Here is a 20,475-nt window from a genome sequence, read left to right on the forward strand (position 1 = left end):
ATTCATGGTGACCCCATGTGTTTCACAGTAGAACTATGCTTCGTAGGGTTTTTAATGGCTGTGACCTTTCAGAAATAGATTGCCAGGCCTTTCTTCCAAGGTGCCTTTGGGTGGATTCAAATTGCCAAACTTTTGGTTAGTAGCCGAACATTTAACTGTTTGTATCACCCAGGGACTACAATATGTGTGTGCGTGTGTATACACACACATACACACACACATATATGTATATATACATATATCTACTTGGTTTTCAACTCTCTTTGCTTCACATCTCGGCCAATCCAGGCCTTCTTTGCCTTCAAGGATATGAAATTGTTGACAAGGCAGGAGGTGAATCTGTCAGGCTCTCTGCTTGCCAGGGAGCCTGCTAGAGGATGTCCAGAGAGTCGAAGTCCTCCATCACCAGAGCAGGCTTAGCCACTAGGCACCTGAAGCACAGTGCCAGGAGCCTATGAAAACATATGAAATCTTTAAAGTGTTATTGGTGCCAAAATACAAAAAAAAAGGAAAAAAATAAATATTGAATGCTTATAAAACAATGTTGTTAGTTTCATTCACTGTCAAATTTAATATTCAAAATATTCTCATTACATTTATAAAACTTGTTAGATTTTGTCTCTGTGCATGATGCTTGCTGAGAAGCCACAGCCAACTACAGATAACTAACTTAGTCATAACTGAAGAATTTCCAAAGCAAAGTTATAAAAATACTTTCAAATTATTTAGAGCAATAAATTTAATGTGAGACCATTTTAATATGTTGGATATGATGGAGGTGAGGCTGCCCAAAAAGAACGAGCCTGGGGTCTGGGAGCTGGAAACAGTCCTGTCCCTGACTGCCACAGCTGCCCTCTGTGCCAGGTGTATGACCTGCATCAGGAATGCCTCTCACCATTTGCACATCACCAGGCATTCTTGTGATATCTTAAGCCATGGCCCAGACATCAAATCCTGCTCCTGACATCATCCCTAGAGCCAGCTATTCACACCCTACATCTCCTCTTCTTTCTAGAGTCTCAACCTTGACCTGGAAGCAAGGATGGATGCCCATCCTAAGAAACAGAATCAGCGGACTGTGAGTTCTCTGAGGATAGCAGTCATTTCTTTCTTTTCTTTTTTATTGTTGTACAAATATATATAACACGACATTTGCCAATTCAGTGTTTTTCATGTATATACAGTAATTTAGTGACAGCAATTACATTAAACATGTTGTGCAACCATCACCAATATCCATTGCCAAATTTTCCATCACCATAAACAGACGCTAAGTGCTTTCTTAACAACAAGTCCCCCTTTCAACAGGGATCATTGCTTATTTGATTTTTTTTTTTTTTTTTTTTAATTACTAGTCCCTAGGCAAGTTCTGCTGGATAAGTGGAGACTGAGTGGGAGACCTGGCAGATAGCTGTGTTTGGGGAACAGTGAGGGTGGGAAGATGCTACATAAGTGCTAGTTGAATGAACTAATCAAAGTAGTGTCTTCACTGAATTGATCAGCCAGTTGCAGAGATGGCTTCCTTAGCCTCTACCATCTAGATCTGGAGCCTCCACGTCTCCATTTCTTCCACCTTTGCCTCCTGCCCAGGGACACCTGGCTCTGACTTGTAGCCCATGTCTTCTTTTGTTACTTATCTTCTGAGTGTTCATGCTCATCATCTGCATGTCAGTTACTTATTTGTCCATGTTTTGATTAAATGAAGAGTTACTGATGTCTGGATAGTCCCTGGGTAGGGTAAATGGTTAATGCACTTGGCTGCTAACAGAAAGGTTGGCACTTCGGAAGAAAGGCTTGGCCATCTACTTCCAAAAAATCAGGCATTGAAAACCCTATGGAGCACAGTTCTGTCCTGACACACATGTGGTCACCATGAGTCAGAACTGATACGATGGCAGCTGGTTTTTTTTCACTGACACATACTATGTGCCAGGCACTAATTACAACCATCTTGGCACACTGGCTCCCAAAGGACAGAGACAACACTTAGGAAATCTTCTCTGATCCTAGTTCAGTGTCCAGATGGTCCTGGACCTGGTTCCAGAAATGAACCAGGGGGTGTGAGTTTCAGAAATGAGACAGAAAATTTTAAAAACAAACAAACCTCTATTTTATTAAAAATGTACAGTTTGGGGACTGAAGGAGAGAAGTAGTGTTTCTCAAAGTTCTAGGACCACTTAGCAACACCCAGAGTGTCTGTTTAAAAGTATCCGATGGACACCTGCATTTGTAACAAGTTCCCATGTGATTTTTAGTCACCTTGAAGCTTGAGAATCACTGGCTATGGGATGGAGATGGGACTGGTACTGTCTCGGTCCTTCTGTTTTTTTAAGGTTCCAGGCAGGGAATCACTGGACTTTTTGTGCACAAGCTCAGCTGATTCATCTGTGGATTCCTGGCTTTCCTTTCTTTGGGTCGTCGAGGCACTGGAAGAGTTAATACAGTTACAGGTGGAGGAGTAGCTCAGGCACAGCCTGGGAATGTGAGCGCCCATCCAGCCCACCCAAGAACCTCCGTGGTCATCTCTGGGAGACAAGCCCAGAGCTGGGCCAGATGTGACCCAGACATGGAACTGCTTAACACAACATTTCTGCCAAATCCCAGGAGCTCTGCTTCTCTTCTTGTGAATCCTACCTCCTGTCTTGCTTCACAGAATACCTCCTCTTCCCTCCCCTGATTCTTTCTTTTCCTTCCTGCCCATCCATGTTTCTTCCTGCCCGCCCCCACCTAATCTCTTTCCCAAATACCAAGACACCAAGCCCTCTCGTCTGTCTCAAGTGTGGGACATCTGGGCGAGTCTGTGCTTATGTGCATCTCGGAGCACACCTGTGTCCGGCTGTGTACTCTACTGTGCAGAAACAGGCCCTCGGCAAGGCAGGGCTGGGCAGTTAAAGATTTCTTTGCAGTTGCAGACAGCTTTTGGTGTGTGCAGACATCCACAACTATCTGACCTGTCAGGCAGCGAGCCCCAGGGGAGATGCTTGTAAGATAAAGCAGAGAAAGCTCTTGGAGAAGAGAGCCTGCTGGGTTTTGAGGGACACAGTCTTCCTAGTGTCCCAAACCACAGAGGGAGGATGGATAGCCCTTCCCCACATGCTGAGAGGGCACCCGAGCAGGCCTGGAGGTGGGGTGGGCTGTCAGTGCAAGTCAGACCAGGAAAATGGGGCAGTCAGCGGATGAAGTCAGTCCTGGCTATGAAACTGGACTGTGCTGTGAACGAGACAGTACGGCCAGGGGAACTGGCGAGGTCTGCTGGGCTGCAAAGTGGTGAGTGACCTGGACCCACATAGCAAGTGGACATGAGGACTCATGGGGGACCGGGGCAGGTGGCCAAAGAGAAGATGTACTTTGGGGAGTGGACACAGAGTGTCTCTAGAAGGACACACACAGAGTGCTCACAAGGAAAGTAGCACGACCCCCACCCCCGAGAAAACAGTAGCCCTGACAGTGTCAGAGAGCTGCTATTAAAGAGCAGCAGGTCCTTGGGCCATAATAATGCGATCCTAGGACAACACGGGGAGTCCCTGTACTGAAACATCGGAGACCAGCCTGACACCCAGGTAGGTAGTGCCAGCCTGTGGTATAGATAAAGAAGCAGGGGCAGCAGGGCTTTGCCTCTACATCTAATAGTGTGATAAATTGAATAAACTTGTATAGAGTTGGAAAAGAGGGGAAAAATTGTATTCACCTAAATTCCCTTAGAAAGGGAAAGCTGTCTTTGCTGGGAACAATATTCTGATAAGTGCTTAGGCTAGAAGCTGAGATCCTGGTGGAGGCCTGGATGTGGGAGGAACAGCTCTGCTTGAGACATGAAGAAATTTTAGAATTTGGCATGCTACACCAAAGAGGGAGAGGATGAGAGAGGGAAAGAAAGAGGGCTACTTTGAGGTGCTGTTCCATGTGAATTCCTTTCCCCATCATCCCCATAAATCTTCAGAGTTACTAAAATCACGAAATGCTTGGGGTCAAGTGGAGCGTGTGCACGCGTATATTAATGTGTGAGAAGAACAAAGGGGTTGGCCTCAGATTCCAACAGATGCTGGGCAGAGCGCAGACACTGGCCAGGATGCGGAGAGGCGAGGCAAAAGGAGCTCAGAGAGGTGAGCCAACGCTATGGGGAGTACCGTGGGCAAGTTTAGCCAAATCTCCAAGAGGTGCGACCCCAGCTGACTTCTGTGTTACTGAGTTCTGCCACTGTGTTGGTTATTCCCATTTCTGTTTGCTCTGTCCAAACCCCCAGTTTAAAACAAATAAAACAACAACAACAACACCACGCACACACTTTGGGAACTCTTCAGAAATTGAAAACCAGATATCTACCCACTAGGCGGGGGCAGTGGCAGTGGTAGAATTCTCGCCTTCTGTGCAGGAGACCCGAGTTCAACTCCCTGCCAATGCACCTTAAGCACAGTGGAACCTTGTATGTTGTGATGATGCTGAACAGGTTTCGGTGAAGCTTCCAGACTTAGACAGTGCGGTGCAATGGATCACTTTTGTGTGGCCTTTCTTGCCATGGTCTTGTAACATGGTGCAGATAAGGTAATTGTGGCCCATCAAGGGGATTGGTCAGTTTTGCCATCCAGCTGGGCTTGAAATAAGGCATCTCAGAGGCAGGAAAGAGAGGATCCCATCACCACCAATGAAGGAGAGCCAAGAGCAGAATGTGTCCTTTGGACCCAGGATCCCTGCTCCAAGAAGCTCCTGGAACCAGGAAACGGAGAGAGAGCTGTGACACTGAACATGGCGAGAAGCGGTGGCAGAGAGATGGCCGAAGGATAGACCAGCAGGACAGACCGGCAGGAGACCATGCAGTAGGCTTCCCGGCCCACAGAGCAAGAAAGCTGAGTGCCTTTGGGCCGAGGGGGCCCTGGTGGTGCAGCGGTTAAGGGTTAGGCTGCTAACCAAAAGGCTCGAACCCACCAGCTGCTCATTGGAAATCCTATGGGGCTGTTCTATCCTGTCCTAAAGGGTTGCTATGAGTGGGAATCGACTTGACGGCAATGGGTTTTTTTGGTTTGGGCCAAGACTTGAGTAGGGTGCCTCTGCACTTATCAGCAGGGGCTAAAAGAGCTTTATAACACTTGCCTGAGCAGGGCACAGACTGAGGGGCCAGAGAGAGGCGTGCCTGAGGCATGACTGGGAAGAAGCTGTCCTGATGGGAAAATTGTATCTTAAGTGTTCCTGAACCTGAATTGTAACCTGTTACTTCCCTAATAAACCCTATAATCATAAGTATTGTCTGAGTTGTGGGTGGCCTTTGCAATGAATTATTGAACCCAGCAGAGAAGCAGAGAGCTCCGTGGGAGGGACGGTTGGTGTCAGAATTGGTAAAGATGGTGGAGAGAGAAGGAATGTCTGACCTCTGCCTCATAGGAATCATCCTTGGGCTGTTTATCTTGATTTTCCTTCCCCCTTGTGAAATTAGAGAAGATCAGATGCCACCCCCATGCCATTTTTATAGACAGACTAGGAAGAAAGGCCTGGCAATTTAATTCCAAAAATCAGTCAATGAAAACCCTATGAACTCTATGCACTTGGAACAACAGAGGATGAAGGAGAGTCAGGAATAGGTGGAGGATATGGAATATGTGGCTAATTGCCTCCATGAACAACTGCTTCTTTTGCCATGAGATCAGAAGAACTGATGGTGCCCAGCTATCATTACTGAGCATTTTGATCAAAGATTCTATAGAATCCTGATCAAAAAGGGGAAAATGCAGAACAGAATTTCAAATTCTCATGGAATCCAGACTTCCTGGAGCCATTAAGGTTGGATGAACCCCTGAAACTGTTGCCCTGAGATAAGCTTTAAACCTTAAACCAAAAATATCCCCTGAAGTCTTCTTAAAACCAAACAATAGTTTAGCTTAACTAGTAAAAAATGTCTGACTTAAGCATTATGCTCTTTTAAGAACTACCTATATGGGATTAAATTGACAACAGCAACTCGAAAGATTGTATAGGAACCTTAGGGTGCAGTGAGTTTATGTTAATGGGGGAGAGAATAACTCAGAAAAGGAGGGTAAAAGTGGTTACACAACTCGAAGAATGTAATCAACGTTGCTAAATGGTACGTGTAGAAATGTTGAATTGGTGTATGTTTTGCTGTATATATTCTCAGTAACAACAACAAAATAAATTATATTAAAAAAAAAAAAAACCTATGGATCACAATGGTTTGATCCCATTGTGCATGGGGTTGCCATGAGTCAGGGCCAACTTGACAGCAGCTAACAACAACAGCAATCCACTAGGTAGGCTATAATGCTGATGTCCAGCTGGGACTCTCAGGCCTGTTTCGTAGTGGAGGCACAGCCAGAGACTGACTTTCTTTGATGCTCCACACCACCCTGTCTTAGAGAATGCCCTATCTGGACAGTGGCAGCAGCACTAGCATCTTGCAGCTCTTGGTTCCGGTTAGGTCTGGCATGGCGGGCATCAGTGCCCTCTTCCTGTCAGGGATCTTTGATTGGGCCAGGGCCACAAGAGCAGATGGGATTGGTGATCTAGAAAGGTTGCTTGAAAGAAACTTTAGTTCTCAATTTTCAAGCCAAGGCATCAATAGTGACATCCTCAAGTTTAATCTTCAAGCTTCTTGTTGGCTTTCTGAGTCCTGCCTTCCTCCCCTGAGCTGCTCTTCCCAGGGACAGTTCTTGAAGACAGTAAGGAGAAGAAAATGCCAAAGATGGCCGAGGCCCAAGTCTGATGTATCATCTGACTCAAGGTCTCCCTCATTTCTCCATTCCTATACCTGGCTCTCCCACAGGCCTAGGGCAAGATGTGGCTTTTTAGCAACTCACGTGCAGCCCAGGAAACAAGTAGGAAGGAAAAACTTCTGTAAAGTTGTAATACTATGTAAAGTCTTTTGAGAAAAGTAACATGGTGTTGGTGTGGGGACTTAAGCTGATGGCACACGAGCATCTCTCTGTTGATGTAGGACAATACATGGGGTCGTTATTAATGTTTGGAAAGAGATATCTTGGTCCCTTAGACAGGGACAGCATGCACTGTGGCCCCTGCCTTGGTGGGCAGGTCCCCCGGTATGCAGATGAACCATCCAGCCTTGCACTTACCAGGTCTTGAGGGACATCAAGCTTTTGTGGTAGGAGGAATGCACATCCAGTGCCAACAGCCGGGGAATGTCGGGGTACCCCCCTAGCTGGTCCCACTGTAGGCTTGGGGGAGTCTTCTTTTCTATTGGGTGGCTGGATGAGGCCACATCAGTCTTCCAGACGGCCTCCATCTGACTCCCCTGTTGGCTGGGGGGCAGAGGGGTAAAAGAGACAAAGAGTTTGACACAGAGAGAAAGAGACTCAGAAGGAACAAGCTGTCCAGAACCACAAGGCCCAAGATACTGGGCCCTGTTTTCTTCCCTTCTCAAAGAGAGTTTGTCACTGCCCTCCTTGTCACACCCCACCCCTCACACACTGACTCTACGTTTCACCTCCCTGGGCTCCTGTGGCTGAGGAGCTGCTGGAAGAGGCCACCATGGTAGCCTTTGTGCCTCCAGTACATGGCCTGGGGCTGGAGCGCTGAACCAGCCACACTAGGGTGAGTGTGGATGTGGATCTTCTCAACTGCTCAAAGGCTCACAGGCATCTCTTTTTAAGCCTGGAGTGGGATGTTCACATGGTAGGAAGGATCAGGCTTGTTTATACGGACAGACCAATGGCAGGTGCTGGATGGATGCTCAAAGTAGAAATTGCTGTCAGTTCTCAGCTGTGGGTCCTCAGAGTCTTTCAGTTTCATAGTTCGAAACACACTGGGTCAGGCTGGCCCCTGAAGCCCACACACCATGACATACATGCCCCTCTGGTCTGTGGGCCAGAGCTGGGCAGGGCAGTGGAGAAGACAGATGCCTGTGAGCTCTGCATGTCTGTGCCCTTGCTGAGCCACCAGCCCCCCAGCCTGGCCACCCCTGTACCTTGCCATCTGGCATCCCCACTCATCCAGCTGGCTGCCCCACCCCCCGGCTTCCCTGCACCTACCGGGCCATCCTCAGGGGCACACATTCCCGCTGCTTGGATGTAAAGTGCTCCAGGGGCTGCTTGCAGGAGGGGCCACTGGAATGGATGCGCCGGGGGAAGGCTGGGGGCGACTTGCTTTTCCTTGGCTTTGGGGAGGTGACCACAGGGGTGTTTAGGTGAACGTTCCACTCTAGCTGGAGCTAGTAGGACCAGCAAAGAGGCATCAGGGAGACAGGAAGTTATCCCCTCTCTAGGGTGGGAGGAAGCATTGTCTGACTGTTGGTGTCGTTGCTGGGCTTGGGCTGAGCAAAGAGGGTAAGGCCTAGGGAATCACTCCAATTAGAAACCCTTGGGGCCCTGGAAAGATCTCTGAGAGCATCTGCAGGGTTCATGGCATGATGCCAGGTTGTGCCTGGCATGCTCTATGTACATTTTCATCTGGTCCTGGCCCTGGCATTGGGCAAGGAGCTGGGGGAACCCTCACAGCCAAAGAATTGTCATATGGTCCCTTTCTTTCTCAACCCAAAACAAATTTAACAAGTCAAGACACCTACAGGAGATTATCAGGACTGATAGAAGGTGATATGAAACTGAGTTGGGAGAAATGTCCATGACCAAGGCCCTTCCAACTTCCTGATGCCCACACTTGCACTGAATCCCTCAGCATGCTGCCTCCCCCAGTCTCAGGCCAGTGCTGCTCAGGACTCAGGGAGGATACCTCCTAGCTCAACTCTTCCAGAGATCTTAGCAGGTTCTGAGGTCACTTCTTTGAGATTCTCCAATCCTTCCAAACTGTTGGCTATCCCCCTGGGGACCATGTCTCTGTCTCTGGTAGCAGAGGAAACTGAAGCCAGTTCTCCTTTCCCTAACCTTCCTGAGCCTTAAACCAAGAGCTGAGGGCTGCTTGTCCCAAAGACATGATGTTGGAGAATCTACAAATGAAAGAGTCTAACAAGAAAAAGTCCAATACAACATCTAGGTCAATGGGCATAACAAAGTTTATTAAGAAAACGTTCTGCATCCCACTTTGGTGAGTGGTGTCTGAGGTCTTAAAAGCTGGTGATCGGCCATCTAAGATGCGTCAATTGGTCCCAACCCACCTGGAGCAAAGGAGAATGAAGAACACCAAAGACACAAGGAAAGTATTAGCTCAAGAGACAGAAAGGGCCACATAAACCAGAGACTTCCTCAGCCTGAGACCAGAAGAACTAGATGGTGTCCAGCTACCACCAATGACCACCGTAACAGGGAACACAACATAGGGTCCCCGATGGAGCAGGAGAAAAGTGGGGTGCAGAACTCAAATTCTAGTAAAAAGACCAGACTTAGTGGTTTGACTGAGACCAAAGTGACCCCAGAAGATATGGCCCCCAGACTCTCTGTTAGCCCAAAACTAAAACCATTCCCGAGACCAACACTTCAGATAAAGATTAGACTGGAAGATGTGACATAAAATGATAGTCGTGAAGAGTGTGCTTCTTAGCTCAAGTAGATAACATGAGACTAAATGGGCAGCTCCTGTCCAGAGGCGAGATGAGAAGGCAGAGAGGGTCAGGAGCTGGTTGAATGGACATGGGAAATCCAGGGTGGAAAGGAGGAGTGTGCTGTCACAGTATAGGGAGAGCAACTAGGATCACATAACAATGTGTGTATAAATTTTTGTATGAGAGACTAACTTGAATTGTAAACCTTCATTTAAAGCAAAACAATTAAAAAAAAAGAAAAAGTCCAATACACCATAGCTAGTGCAGAAAACTATTCCTGCCACATAAAAGGATGGCTATGGATGTAAACTTAGTGCTTGTATACTAGGGACACAGTTATTAATGATCCCAAAGAGTATGCATTCTTACTTGTTGGGTTGGTTACTGTTTTCTCCTTTGTGTGGAGAATCCGGACAGTGGGCAAAACAGCAAGGAAAAAAAATTAAAAGAAGCCAGAGAAGAAAAGTCAATATATATCATAAAGAATCAAGATAGGGAAAGATAGGAGTCTTTGATTCCAGTATCCAAAAATATTAGCTATTATCTCTTTGGCCTTGTGAGTATTTGCTTTTTATAAAATTCCTGTACTATTCTGATCCATTTTCAATGTTGAAAGGACTCCCATATGATAGTAAGTTTAAAAACAAAAATCAGTGTATAGACAATTATTGGTATATACATGGATCCATTGTCCCTCAGGGGTCCATGGCCCATAGATTAGCAATCAGTTATCTAGACCAAGAGAATAAGGAGTTTGGGTATCAGAGAATTTTTTGGACTTTAAGAGGTTTTCTGAATATGGAAGAATGGGAGAGTAGAAAAAGAAAGAGAAAATAAGCATTACTAGGATTACAAATCGGACTTCTTTAATGTTTTGAGTGACACAAAGATTGGGGTTCCTTTCTAATTATTTTTTGTTGCTGAGCGTTGTATTCCTGAATGGGATACAATGGCAAAACTGGATGATGTAGGGCCCTAGGATGTATTTGGGTTATACTTGACATATGAATGCTAGAACCATGCCTGTACATTTTGGATAGTTATCCTACTGAGCTCTGCCAAGGCAAATTGGGTGGGTTCTTGTCTAAAAAGTAAAGTTTTTCCTAGTGTCAGTTCCCAGTGGTAAAATATGGGTGCTCAGCAAGGAAGTGAAAAAGATGAGGGTAGGTCTTAGGTAGAAGGAGTGAGGGAGTGACACCTTCCATATCTGTTGGCCTAGACCAATGGTTCCTAACTCATAGGCCATGGTTTCTGAGAAGAAACAGATTTTTTTCAGAGTCCAACAATGCAAGTACATACCAAAAATTGTACACTGAGTAAATAAAAAGTAAAATTATGGTACTATCAAATAGGAATCCTTGAAACTGTTAACATTAAAAATGAATCTTAATAGTACAGGAATTTTTCTTTTTTTGTGTGCTTTAAGTGAAAGTTTACAGCTCAAGTTAATTTCTCATACAAAAATTTATACACATATTGTTATATGACACTAGTTGCAATCCCCACAATGCGACAGCATACTCCCCCTTTCTACTTCGGGTTTCCTGTGTCCATCCAACCAGCTTCTCATCCTGCCTCCGGACAGGAGCTGCCCATTTGGTCTCGTGTATCTGCTTGAACAAAGAAGCACACTCCTCATGAGTATTGTTTTATGTTTTATAGTCTGAAGAGTGGGCTTCGGGAATGGTTTTAGTTCTGGGTTAAAAGAGTGTCCAGGGACCATGGCTTCGGGGGTTCCTCCAGTCTTAATCAGACCATTAAGTCTGGTCTTTTTACGTGAATTTGAGTTCTGCTCCCCACAGGAATTTTTTTAAAAGACATGTCGTCTTGTTAGTTGCTGTCAAGTCAGCTACAACTGAAGGCAACCTTATGTATAACAGAACAAAACATTGCCTGGTCCTGGCTATAATGGAATAAGAGGGACTAGATATACCTTTCTGCCTTAAACAACTAATAAACCAAACAAAATATATGAAACAACGATTTTCAGACATTGGACAACAGGCAGTGAAGGTCAGTGATACTTGACAGAAGGGAAAAAAGTGAGGTGAGAGCTTCTATTGCCCCAGCTTATTGCCTGGAGAGAGTGCCTAGGCTATAGCACAGGGAGAGGGAACGCAGAGCCCAATAGCCTTGCTGAGTTGAGGAGACAGAGTTCAGAGTTCAGGGAAGCCAAGGTGACTAGAATTTGCAGAGTAGAATAACAGAATAACAGAAATTATGCAGAGAGAAATCTCCAAACCTCTGAAGTGGGGCCCCTCAAATCTTTGTGCATGCATCTGAGGAAACTACCAAGGTGGAGGAGGAACCACTGGAAAGGAAAAGGCAGAAAAATCTTCAGAGTTCACACAGGACCAGGAAGAGTTTGTGTCCACATATCTTTAACATACTGGAAGAAAAAAACGTCAACCTAGAATCTTACACCCAGCAAAAATACTTTTCAAAACTGAAGGCTAAATAAAGACTTTTCCGTCATACCAAAGCTAAGAGAATTCATTGCCAGCAGACCAGCACTATGAAAAATGTAAAGGAAATCCTTCAGGCAGAAGGAAAATTATAGAGCAGTGGAATAAAGTGCACCGGGAATGGTAAATCTGTGGATAAATAATTTTTTATTGTCTAAAAATATACTGATTATTGATTGTCTAAAGCAAAAATGATAATGTATTGTGGGATTTGTAACATACACAGAGCTAAAATATATGACAACAATAGGACAAAGGCCAGGAGGAAGAAATAGATGTACACTGTTGTAAGTGTCTTATGTTATATGCAAAATGATATAATATTACTTAAAGATAGACTGTGATAAGTTAAAGATTTATATTGTAAATCCTAGAGCAACTGTTAGAAATAACAAAACAGAGACGTATAACTAGTCATCAAGAGTGGAGATAAAATGGAATCATTAAAAACCCAATTAATCCAAATGAAGTCAGAAAAAGAAGAAGAAAGTGATTAAAGAACAAGTGGGACAAACATTAAAAAAAGAGCAAGATGGTAGACTTAAACTCAACAAAATTCATCATCACATCAAACATAAATGATCTAAACCTTCCAAATAAACGGCAGAGATTGTCAGACTGTATAAAAAGCAAGACCCAACTATATGGTGTCTACTAAAGACTCAATTTAAATATAAAAACATGGAGAGATTAAAAGTAAAAGAATGGAAAAGATATGCCATGCAAATACTAATCAAAAGAAGGCTGGAGTGACTATGTCAATATCAGACAACATAGATTTAAGAATAAGGAATATAACCAAGGATAAAACGGTTATTTTGTAATGATTAAAGGGCATTTTTTCAAGAGTACGTAACAATCTTAAATGTGCACGCACCTAATTACAGAGCTTCAAAGTACATGGAACACAAACTTCTAAAACTGAAAGTAGACAATCCATCATTGTAATTTGAGATATCTACACCTTTCTCAATACTTGATAGAACAAATAGTCGGCAAATCACACAGAAGACTTGAACAACACTATCAACCAACTAGACCAAATTGATATTTATAAAACATGTCACCCAGTAATAGCAGAATATACGTTGTTTTCAATTACATATTGAATGTTTACCAAGAAAGACCATGTTTTAGACAAAAAACAAAAAAAGTTTTAAATGATTGAAATCAATATATGTTCTCTGACCACAATGGAATTAAACTACAAACCAACAATAAGAAAGATGTCTAGAAAATCCTCAAATATTTGTAAATTAAGCAACACACTTCTAAATAACCCACGAGACAAAAAAAATAAGGAAAATTAAAAACTATTTTGAACTGAATGAAAACACAACATATCAAAATTTGTGGGATGCAACAAAAGCAGTGCTTAAAGGAAAATTTATAGCATTAAATGATTTTATTAAATAAAAAAAGATCTCAAATCAATGATCTAACTTTCTAATTTAAGAAACTAGAAAAGGAAGAGCAAATAGGCACAAAATAAGTAGAAGGAAGGAAATAATACAGAGTGAAAATCAATGAAATAGAAAACAGAGAAATTATAGAGAAAAATCAATAGAACCTGAAATTAGATCTTTGAGGGGATCAATATAATTGTTAAACCTCTGACCAGACTTACCAGGAAAAAAAGAGAAAAGACTTAAGTTACCAATATCAAGAGTGAAAGAAGGAATATCACTACAGATCCTGCAGACATTAAAAGACTAAATAAGGGAATATTATAAAGAACTTTATGCCAACAAATTAAGATGAAATTAAAACAATTCCCTAAAAGACAAACTACCAGATCTAACTCCAGAAGAACTAGATAACCTGAATATCTCTACATCTGGTAAAGAATTTAATTTGCAGTTGAAAACTTTCCCAAAAAGAAAACTCAACACTCAAATTCTACCAAATATTTAAGGTACACTACACATTTAAGTAAGACATAATACTCGTTTTACACAAACTCTTCCAGAAAATATAAGAGGGGGGAACATATCCCAACTCACTCTGTGAGGGCGGTATTATCCTGATACCAAAATCTGGCAAAGACATTACAAGGAAAAAACAAAACTACAGACCAGTATCCTTCATGTAGTAGATGTAAAAATTTTAAACAAAATTTTAGCAAATCAATTCTAACATCAGATAAAAAAGATAATACATCATGACCAAGTGGGGTTTATCTCAGGAATAAAAGATTGATTTAAAATCAATAACATGAAAATTGAAAGCTCAAATTTTATCATTAATAACAAATAGTGCTGTCAGTTTTTTTGGTTTTTGTTGTTTTCCTTTTAAGTGACAGGCTTGCTTCATTCAATTTTGATAAAATATCTGCCTAATACAATCTTTCCACCTTTCTTTCAAGTAAAAATGGTGCTCCATGAACAAAGCAGTTCAGTTTGCAATCCACAAAATCCCTTTTCCTCAAGACAGTCCTTGTACTTTTATGTGCTGCAGAAGTACTTTATGCATATTTCCCATGTTGTCACATAGAATATTAAAAAGAGGTGTACTTAGAGGTTGAGATTAATAATTTCTAATGCTCTTGTCTATGTTATGGATTGAACTATGTCCCCCAAAAATGTGTGTCAACTTGGCTAGGCCATGATTCCCAGTACTATGTAGTTGTCCACCATTTTGTCATCTGATGTGATTATCCTATGTGTTATAAATCCTAACTTCTATGATGTTAATGAGACAGGATTAGAGGAGTTATGTTAATGAGGCAGGGTTCAATCTACAGCATTAAACTGTATCTTGAGTCAAGCTCTTTTGAGATATAAAAGGAAGAATCAAGCAGAGAGGAGAGGGACCTCATTACCACCAAGCAAGAAGAGCCAGAGTGGAGCGTGTCCTTTGGACCCAGGCTCCCTGTGCTGAGAAGCTTCTAGACCAGGAGAAGATTGATGACAAGGACATTCCCCCAGAGCTGACAGAAAGAGAAAGCCTTCCCCAGGAGCTGGCACCCTGAATTCAGACTTCTAGCCTCCTAGATTGTGAGAGAATAAATTTCTCTTTGTTAAAACCATCCATTGAGGTATTTCTGTTATAGCAGCACTAGATAACTAAGACAATCTAATATTCCTAAGTAAAACATTTGACATTCCTAAGTGAAACTGCCTTTTTTTTTTTTTTTTAAAATCACGAGTTTGTGGTGAAGAAGAATACAATGACCACTAGTACAGTTTGGTGCCACTGTCTTGATTTATGCTAAGGTGCCACCAGTTTTACCCATTACTGCTTTTGCACTATTACTGCAAATGTCAGCTCAGTGAAAAAGGCGAGTAAAATCTTATCATCATGAAAATAGTCTTGACCTCATGGAGCCCCTGAAAGGGCCTAAGGATCCCTAGGGGTCAGTGGACCACATTTTGAGAACCGATGTTTAATTTAGAAGACATTGCAAAACTGAAGAACAAAAGTTTCCAAACTGAAAGAACCAACTAAATGCCCAACAAAATGGATAAAAATAGCCCCACATCAGGCACACCATCATGAAGTTATGGAATACTGGAGACAAAGAGGATTCAGCCAACTTTCAGAGAGTAAAAATAGGTCAGACCTAAAGGAGTAGGACTCAGAATGACTTTGGACTCTCAACAGCAACACCAGAACCTAGAAGGCAACGAGCAGTGCCTTCAAAATGGTGAGGGAAAATTAATTCTAACCTGGGATCCCATGCCCAGGAAACTATCAATTAAGAGTGAGGGTAGATGTTAAATACATTTTCAGACAACCAGGGTGTCTCAGTGGTTTTACCTCCCATGCATTCTTTGTCAGGAAGTGAGTGGAGGAGGTGCTTCACTAAAACAAGGGAGTAAAGCAAGAAAGAAGAGACCTGGAATCCAGAATCCAGGGGAGCTGACCCAAGAGAGAAGCAAAGCGAGTCCCCAGCAGGAGGGTGAAGGTTGATCCCAAGATGATGGTCATGCTCTAAAGCCTGGAGAGGAAGCCAGGAGTAGAGCAGACATAACCACAGGGGAGGGAGAATTCCAAGACAAAGTTAGCACTGAAGGATCCAGCTACCCTCACCCCTCCAGGAGGGTCTTTTCTTCCATAGCTCTTTTTGAAGAGTCCCTCTTTCTATCTCCCAAGATTGGAGAAAGTCACCCTTCCTTACACTTTGGTCACATACCGCCTCCCCCCTACCCCTGCCACCTTCACCTGTGGTTCAGAGGCTTTAACCTGTGCCCTCATTTCCCATCTGCTTCAGCCGAAGTCACACCCCCAGATCCCCACTAGCTCCATCCCTCCTGGCTGTGCTTCCTTTGCTGACACAGAGGAGTCATGGGGCAGGAGGCCCACCTTGGGGAATATGGTCACCATGCTGCTCAGACACTCTCGGCGCTTCTCCTCCAGGTCCTTCTGTTTTTTTGTCCAGGTCTGCAGCCTGAGGTTCTGAAGGTGGTCAGTGTTTTCCAGGAAGACATAGAGGCTCTGGGCCTTATAGGTAGCCCCAGTTATTCTCATGACTTGAATGTGGTCGATCACTTCTTGTCTACGAAGTGAAAAGTAATTAGTGGGTGGAGAGGTCTCTTCCCACCCCCTAAGCCTGTTAACCAGGGATGACTGTTTTCTGTAATTCCTGGGAGCAATAAGAGAAACAGAAGTAGGTGAGAGCTGAGGAAAATAGGGAGCAGGGAAGTGGGAGGTGGTATCAGATGAGAAGCCTCCAGGAAGAGAAAGTAAAGCCAAATAAGGAGCACATATTAGGTGGGTTATGGACAGGGTGATAGGAAGGAATAGGGAAGTGGGCTTAGAGGAAAAGCTCACTATAGGGAGACCAATATGTAAGTGCCCTATCCCCCATACCTTCAAGGGTTGCCCAAGGCCCTGAGGCCAGGCATCCTTTGCCAGTCTCCTCCCTCAGGGAGACCTTGTCCAGCCCTGGGGTGACTCTCCCCATCCTCCCTTGCCCCATGATCTTCTCTCCTGTTGGGTTTTGGCTCTGTCTATACATCACAGTGAGTGTGGATGTGTGCCTGGTGGGTATGGGTGAGCTCGACCTACCGGAGCCTCTGAAAGCGTCTGTAGGTGATGTACTTATGGCATAGGTACTGCAGCCTGAGCGAGTTCAGCTCCATGGTGGTAGTGGTGAGCTCTAAGGCTTTGTTGCGCAGGTAGTGGGGCAGCCCCAACTCAGCCTCCTTACTCAGGATCTCTAGGTTCTTCCTCTGGGCCTCCATGTCCATCCGGTACACCTTCTCCTTAGGAGATACCAAGGATGTCTGCAAAAAGGGCCGTGTCACCTTTCGGATGGATGTCCCAGTGACAGGAAAGGAGGATGATTTCTTGGGCTTTGTGGGAAGCCGAGGCGTCCGTGGTTTGAGGGCAGGCTCTGCTGAACTCATGGTCCTCTGGCTTCCTGGGGCAGACTGCTGGATACTGGGGGACCTGGGCAAGTATGATCTCCTGCCTTGGCGAGCAGATTGGACTCGGCTTGGAGGAGGCGCCAGTGATGGTTCTGCCTTCTCCAATTCCCTGCATCGACTGGTAGGCATGAAGATCATCCTCTCTGTGTCCTCCCTTGGCTTCTCTGGCTCCCTCCTTGGGATCTCTTGCTCCTTCTCTGGCTGAAGGAATCTCTGTCGCTGCTCCCTCACCGTCTCCTCCATCTCCCACTGCCGCAACTTCTCCTGGTGCTCCTGCTCCAGCAGGGACCACTTTTTCTGCCGCTGCAGCCACATCTCCTCCTCCTCCAGCCACTGCTGCCTCCTCTTCTGCCAGCTGAGTTCCTCCTCCCAGCGCCCCTCCTCGCTCTCTGAAGACTCATTCCTGGAGCTCTCTGGGGACTGCTGCTTCCTAAAATAGAACTTAACTCGGAGTTCTCCCTTCTCCTGGGCTTCTTCCTGAAAGAGGTCCTCCTGGTCTTCATCTTTGTGACCTGGCCTTATTGCCACCAGTCTTTCCCATGTCTTAGGAAACTTGTAATCCACTGAGGGTGGCAATGCAGGTGGGAGGCTTTCGATGTCCTTGCTGCGGTACACATCTGCAATCCTCGTATGTGTTGCCATGATGGAAAGTGGCTGATATGCTGAAGGTGTACCATCACTGTCCCAGGCCGTAGCTATGGGACTTGGAGAATGTGGTAAAAACAACTGCTCCTCCTTCTTGGGCTCCTGCTGAGGGACCAAGACTCTTGTTGGGAGCTCCATGACTGTTTCTTTCTTTGGAAGGGTCTCTTTCTCAGGGGGATCTGGGGTGTCAACAAAAGTCTTGACCGAGTCTTCTTCTTGACCTCTAGCACTCTGAATTTTCTTCAGCTGGAACTCTAAAGCATGCTTAATCAGGAGAAGGTCGTGGTACTTTCCCCCTATAATTTCTACCTGTTTCAGGAGGGCATCCCTCTTGTTCTCAAGGATTTTGAGAGACTTCTGGAAGTACAGCCTCTGGCTGCTGAGCTCTTTGGACATCTCTATTTTCATGTACCTATATTTGGTCTCCAGGGTCCTATTCTCCTTATGCTGGAGTATCAAGGCCTTGTTGAGGTTTTCCACCACGGCGGACATGTACCTGATAGCCCTGACCTCCCCCTTATTGAACATGGTGGAGTCCAGGAGCTCCTGCAGCATGGACTTCACCTCAGAGACCCTTGAGCAGGTAGTTTGCTTGTCCTGGAGCATTTCCTCTGGACTCAGTGGCTGAGGTTCGGGTGGAGATTTTTGTGGGCTCTTTTCCCGCCAGCCCTGCCAGAAGGTATGCCTGGACACTGGGGGGTGGAGGGGAGTAGGGGTGGAGAGAACAAAGGCAACAAGCTCCCATGGGGCCCAAGGATTATACTGATTGTCCAGACCCTGCTTGACCAAAACTCCGATCCAACCCTCTTAGGGATTTGGCAAGAATAAGGAGCTGAGACTGTACTTAGGCCAGGGAGGTGTTGTCAGGAATGCTGTCTGCCAGGCCCAGAGTGTGCCAGAGCCTATCTCTCAGACTCTGCGAGCTCCACAGAACCACAGGGTCTGGAAGGGCTGGGACTAGTCAGTCCAGTTCACTTCAGTTCAACATCCTCCTGATCTGCCATATTCCCCTGGATTAGTTACTTTTCTGATCATGCCACTTTCCAGCCTCAACATCTATATTTGGCTCCCTATTTCCAGTATCCAAACTCTGGAAGCCTGCCTGACACTTAAGATTCCAGAGGACCTAAGATGCTTCATTTGCCTTTTCTGTTACCATTGGACTGTGTTTATAGAGAATTTATCACATAGTCCTGTAGCTGTTCGCATGTTTGTGTGTGTGTTTTTTTAATTAGTCAAGTGTTTGCCTCCCCGCTATTTGGGGGGTTCTGAACTCCTTTGATAATCTGACAAAAGCAGTGGACCCTCTCCCCAGGAAAATGCACATAGATGCAGAATGTGCACATTGTGCTCAAATCCACTCATAAACCTTAGCTCCTCAAGGGCTGGATCTTGGTCACATTTGTACCCCTTAGGCTGGTGGAGTGCTGACCTCGGAGCACCCATTCATGTGCTCATTCCACAAACATCACTGGCAGAAAACACAGTGGCTAACTTTGGATGAGAAGCCAAAGGAAATATGGAAATTAAGTGACATTGAAGTCAAGCTAGCATCTAGCTAGTATTATCAGGGAGGCTGTATGTCCTCATGGTTAAGAGCTTGGACACTCAAATCAGGTAACTTGGGCTTAATTCCATTCTTCCCACTTGCCTTGAGCAAATCCCTAACCTCTCAGTGCCTCAGTTTCTTCACCTGAAAAATGGGAATAATCATAGCAACTGCTTCATAAGACTTAATTAGTTCACCATTTCTAGTGCCAAGCACAGTATCAGGTACCTACTAAGTGCTCAATAAATAATCCCTTAAAAAAATGACTGTGTTACAGCCTTTGCCTTCCAGGATTTTATAATCTAGCAAGGAAATAAATCAAGTATGCAAATAAGTATATTCCAAGACATAACATGGCAAGGATTGTAGAAGAGATTGTCTCCTTCTCATCTACCTTTCCCTGCCTCTCCTTTGACCTCTAATTGACCTTTCATAACTGATAATGAACCTGGCCAGTGAGAATGAGAATGGTAACACACTAACATTAGCTACTGCTTATTAAGCCTTGTTCCAAGCATGGTGCCTGATGCCTCACACTGTGTTCAAGCCTCCCCACAACCCTGCAGGTAGACGGTATCCTCCTCATTTTACATGAGGAAGTTGAGGCTCAGAGAGATGAAGTAATTTGCCCAATGTCACACTGCCAGAAATTGGCAGAGATGGGATTCAAACTCAAGTCTGTCTGACTCCAAAGTCCATGCTCTTGAGTAAGATTAAGAAGCCAGAAAACCTACATGTGGGGTAGCTTTCTTTGTGGTCCCTTCTCTCACTTTCAGTTTTCTCATCTGCAAAATGTAGGAGCTGAATAATCTCAGATCCTTCCGAAGCCTGATAGGAGTAAAGTTCCAAGGTTCAGCCATGTTGTTGACTGACTGACTCTGGAGCAGCCACAATCCAGAAAGTTCTGGAAGGGCATCTGGCTGAACTTCACCAGACTTCTTGGTGCTACAGCTATGTTTGGTGTGAGGAAAGAATGTTTCTCAGGTTCTAGCT

General features: G+C 44.6%; 1 protein-coding gene across 1 annotated transcript; it reads right to left on the reverse strand.

The window, feature by feature from the left end:
* Nucleotides 1–370: 370 nt before the first annotated feature.
* FAM186B (family with sequence similarity 186 member B) lies at nt 371–18,678 on the reverse strand. The gene is given in 6 exon segments (XM_023742356.1): nt 371–431; nt 7,074–7,259; nt 7,989–8,167; nt 16,222–16,414; nt 16,927–18,632; nt 18,634–18,678. Coding segments are annotated over 6 exon segments (2,370 nt in total).
* Between the last annotated feature and the right edge of the window lie 1,797 nt (nt 18,679–20,475).

The sequence above is a fragment of the Trichechus manatus genome, unplaced genomic scaffold (assembly GCF_000243295.1).
Source record: "Trichechus manatus latirostris isolate Lorelei unplaced genomic scaffold, TriManLat1.0 scaffold00209, whole genome shotgun sequence".
Taxonomy (NCBI): domain Eukaryota; kingdom Metazoa; phylum Chordata; class Mammalia; order Sirenia; family Trichechidae; genus Trichechus; species Trichechus manatus.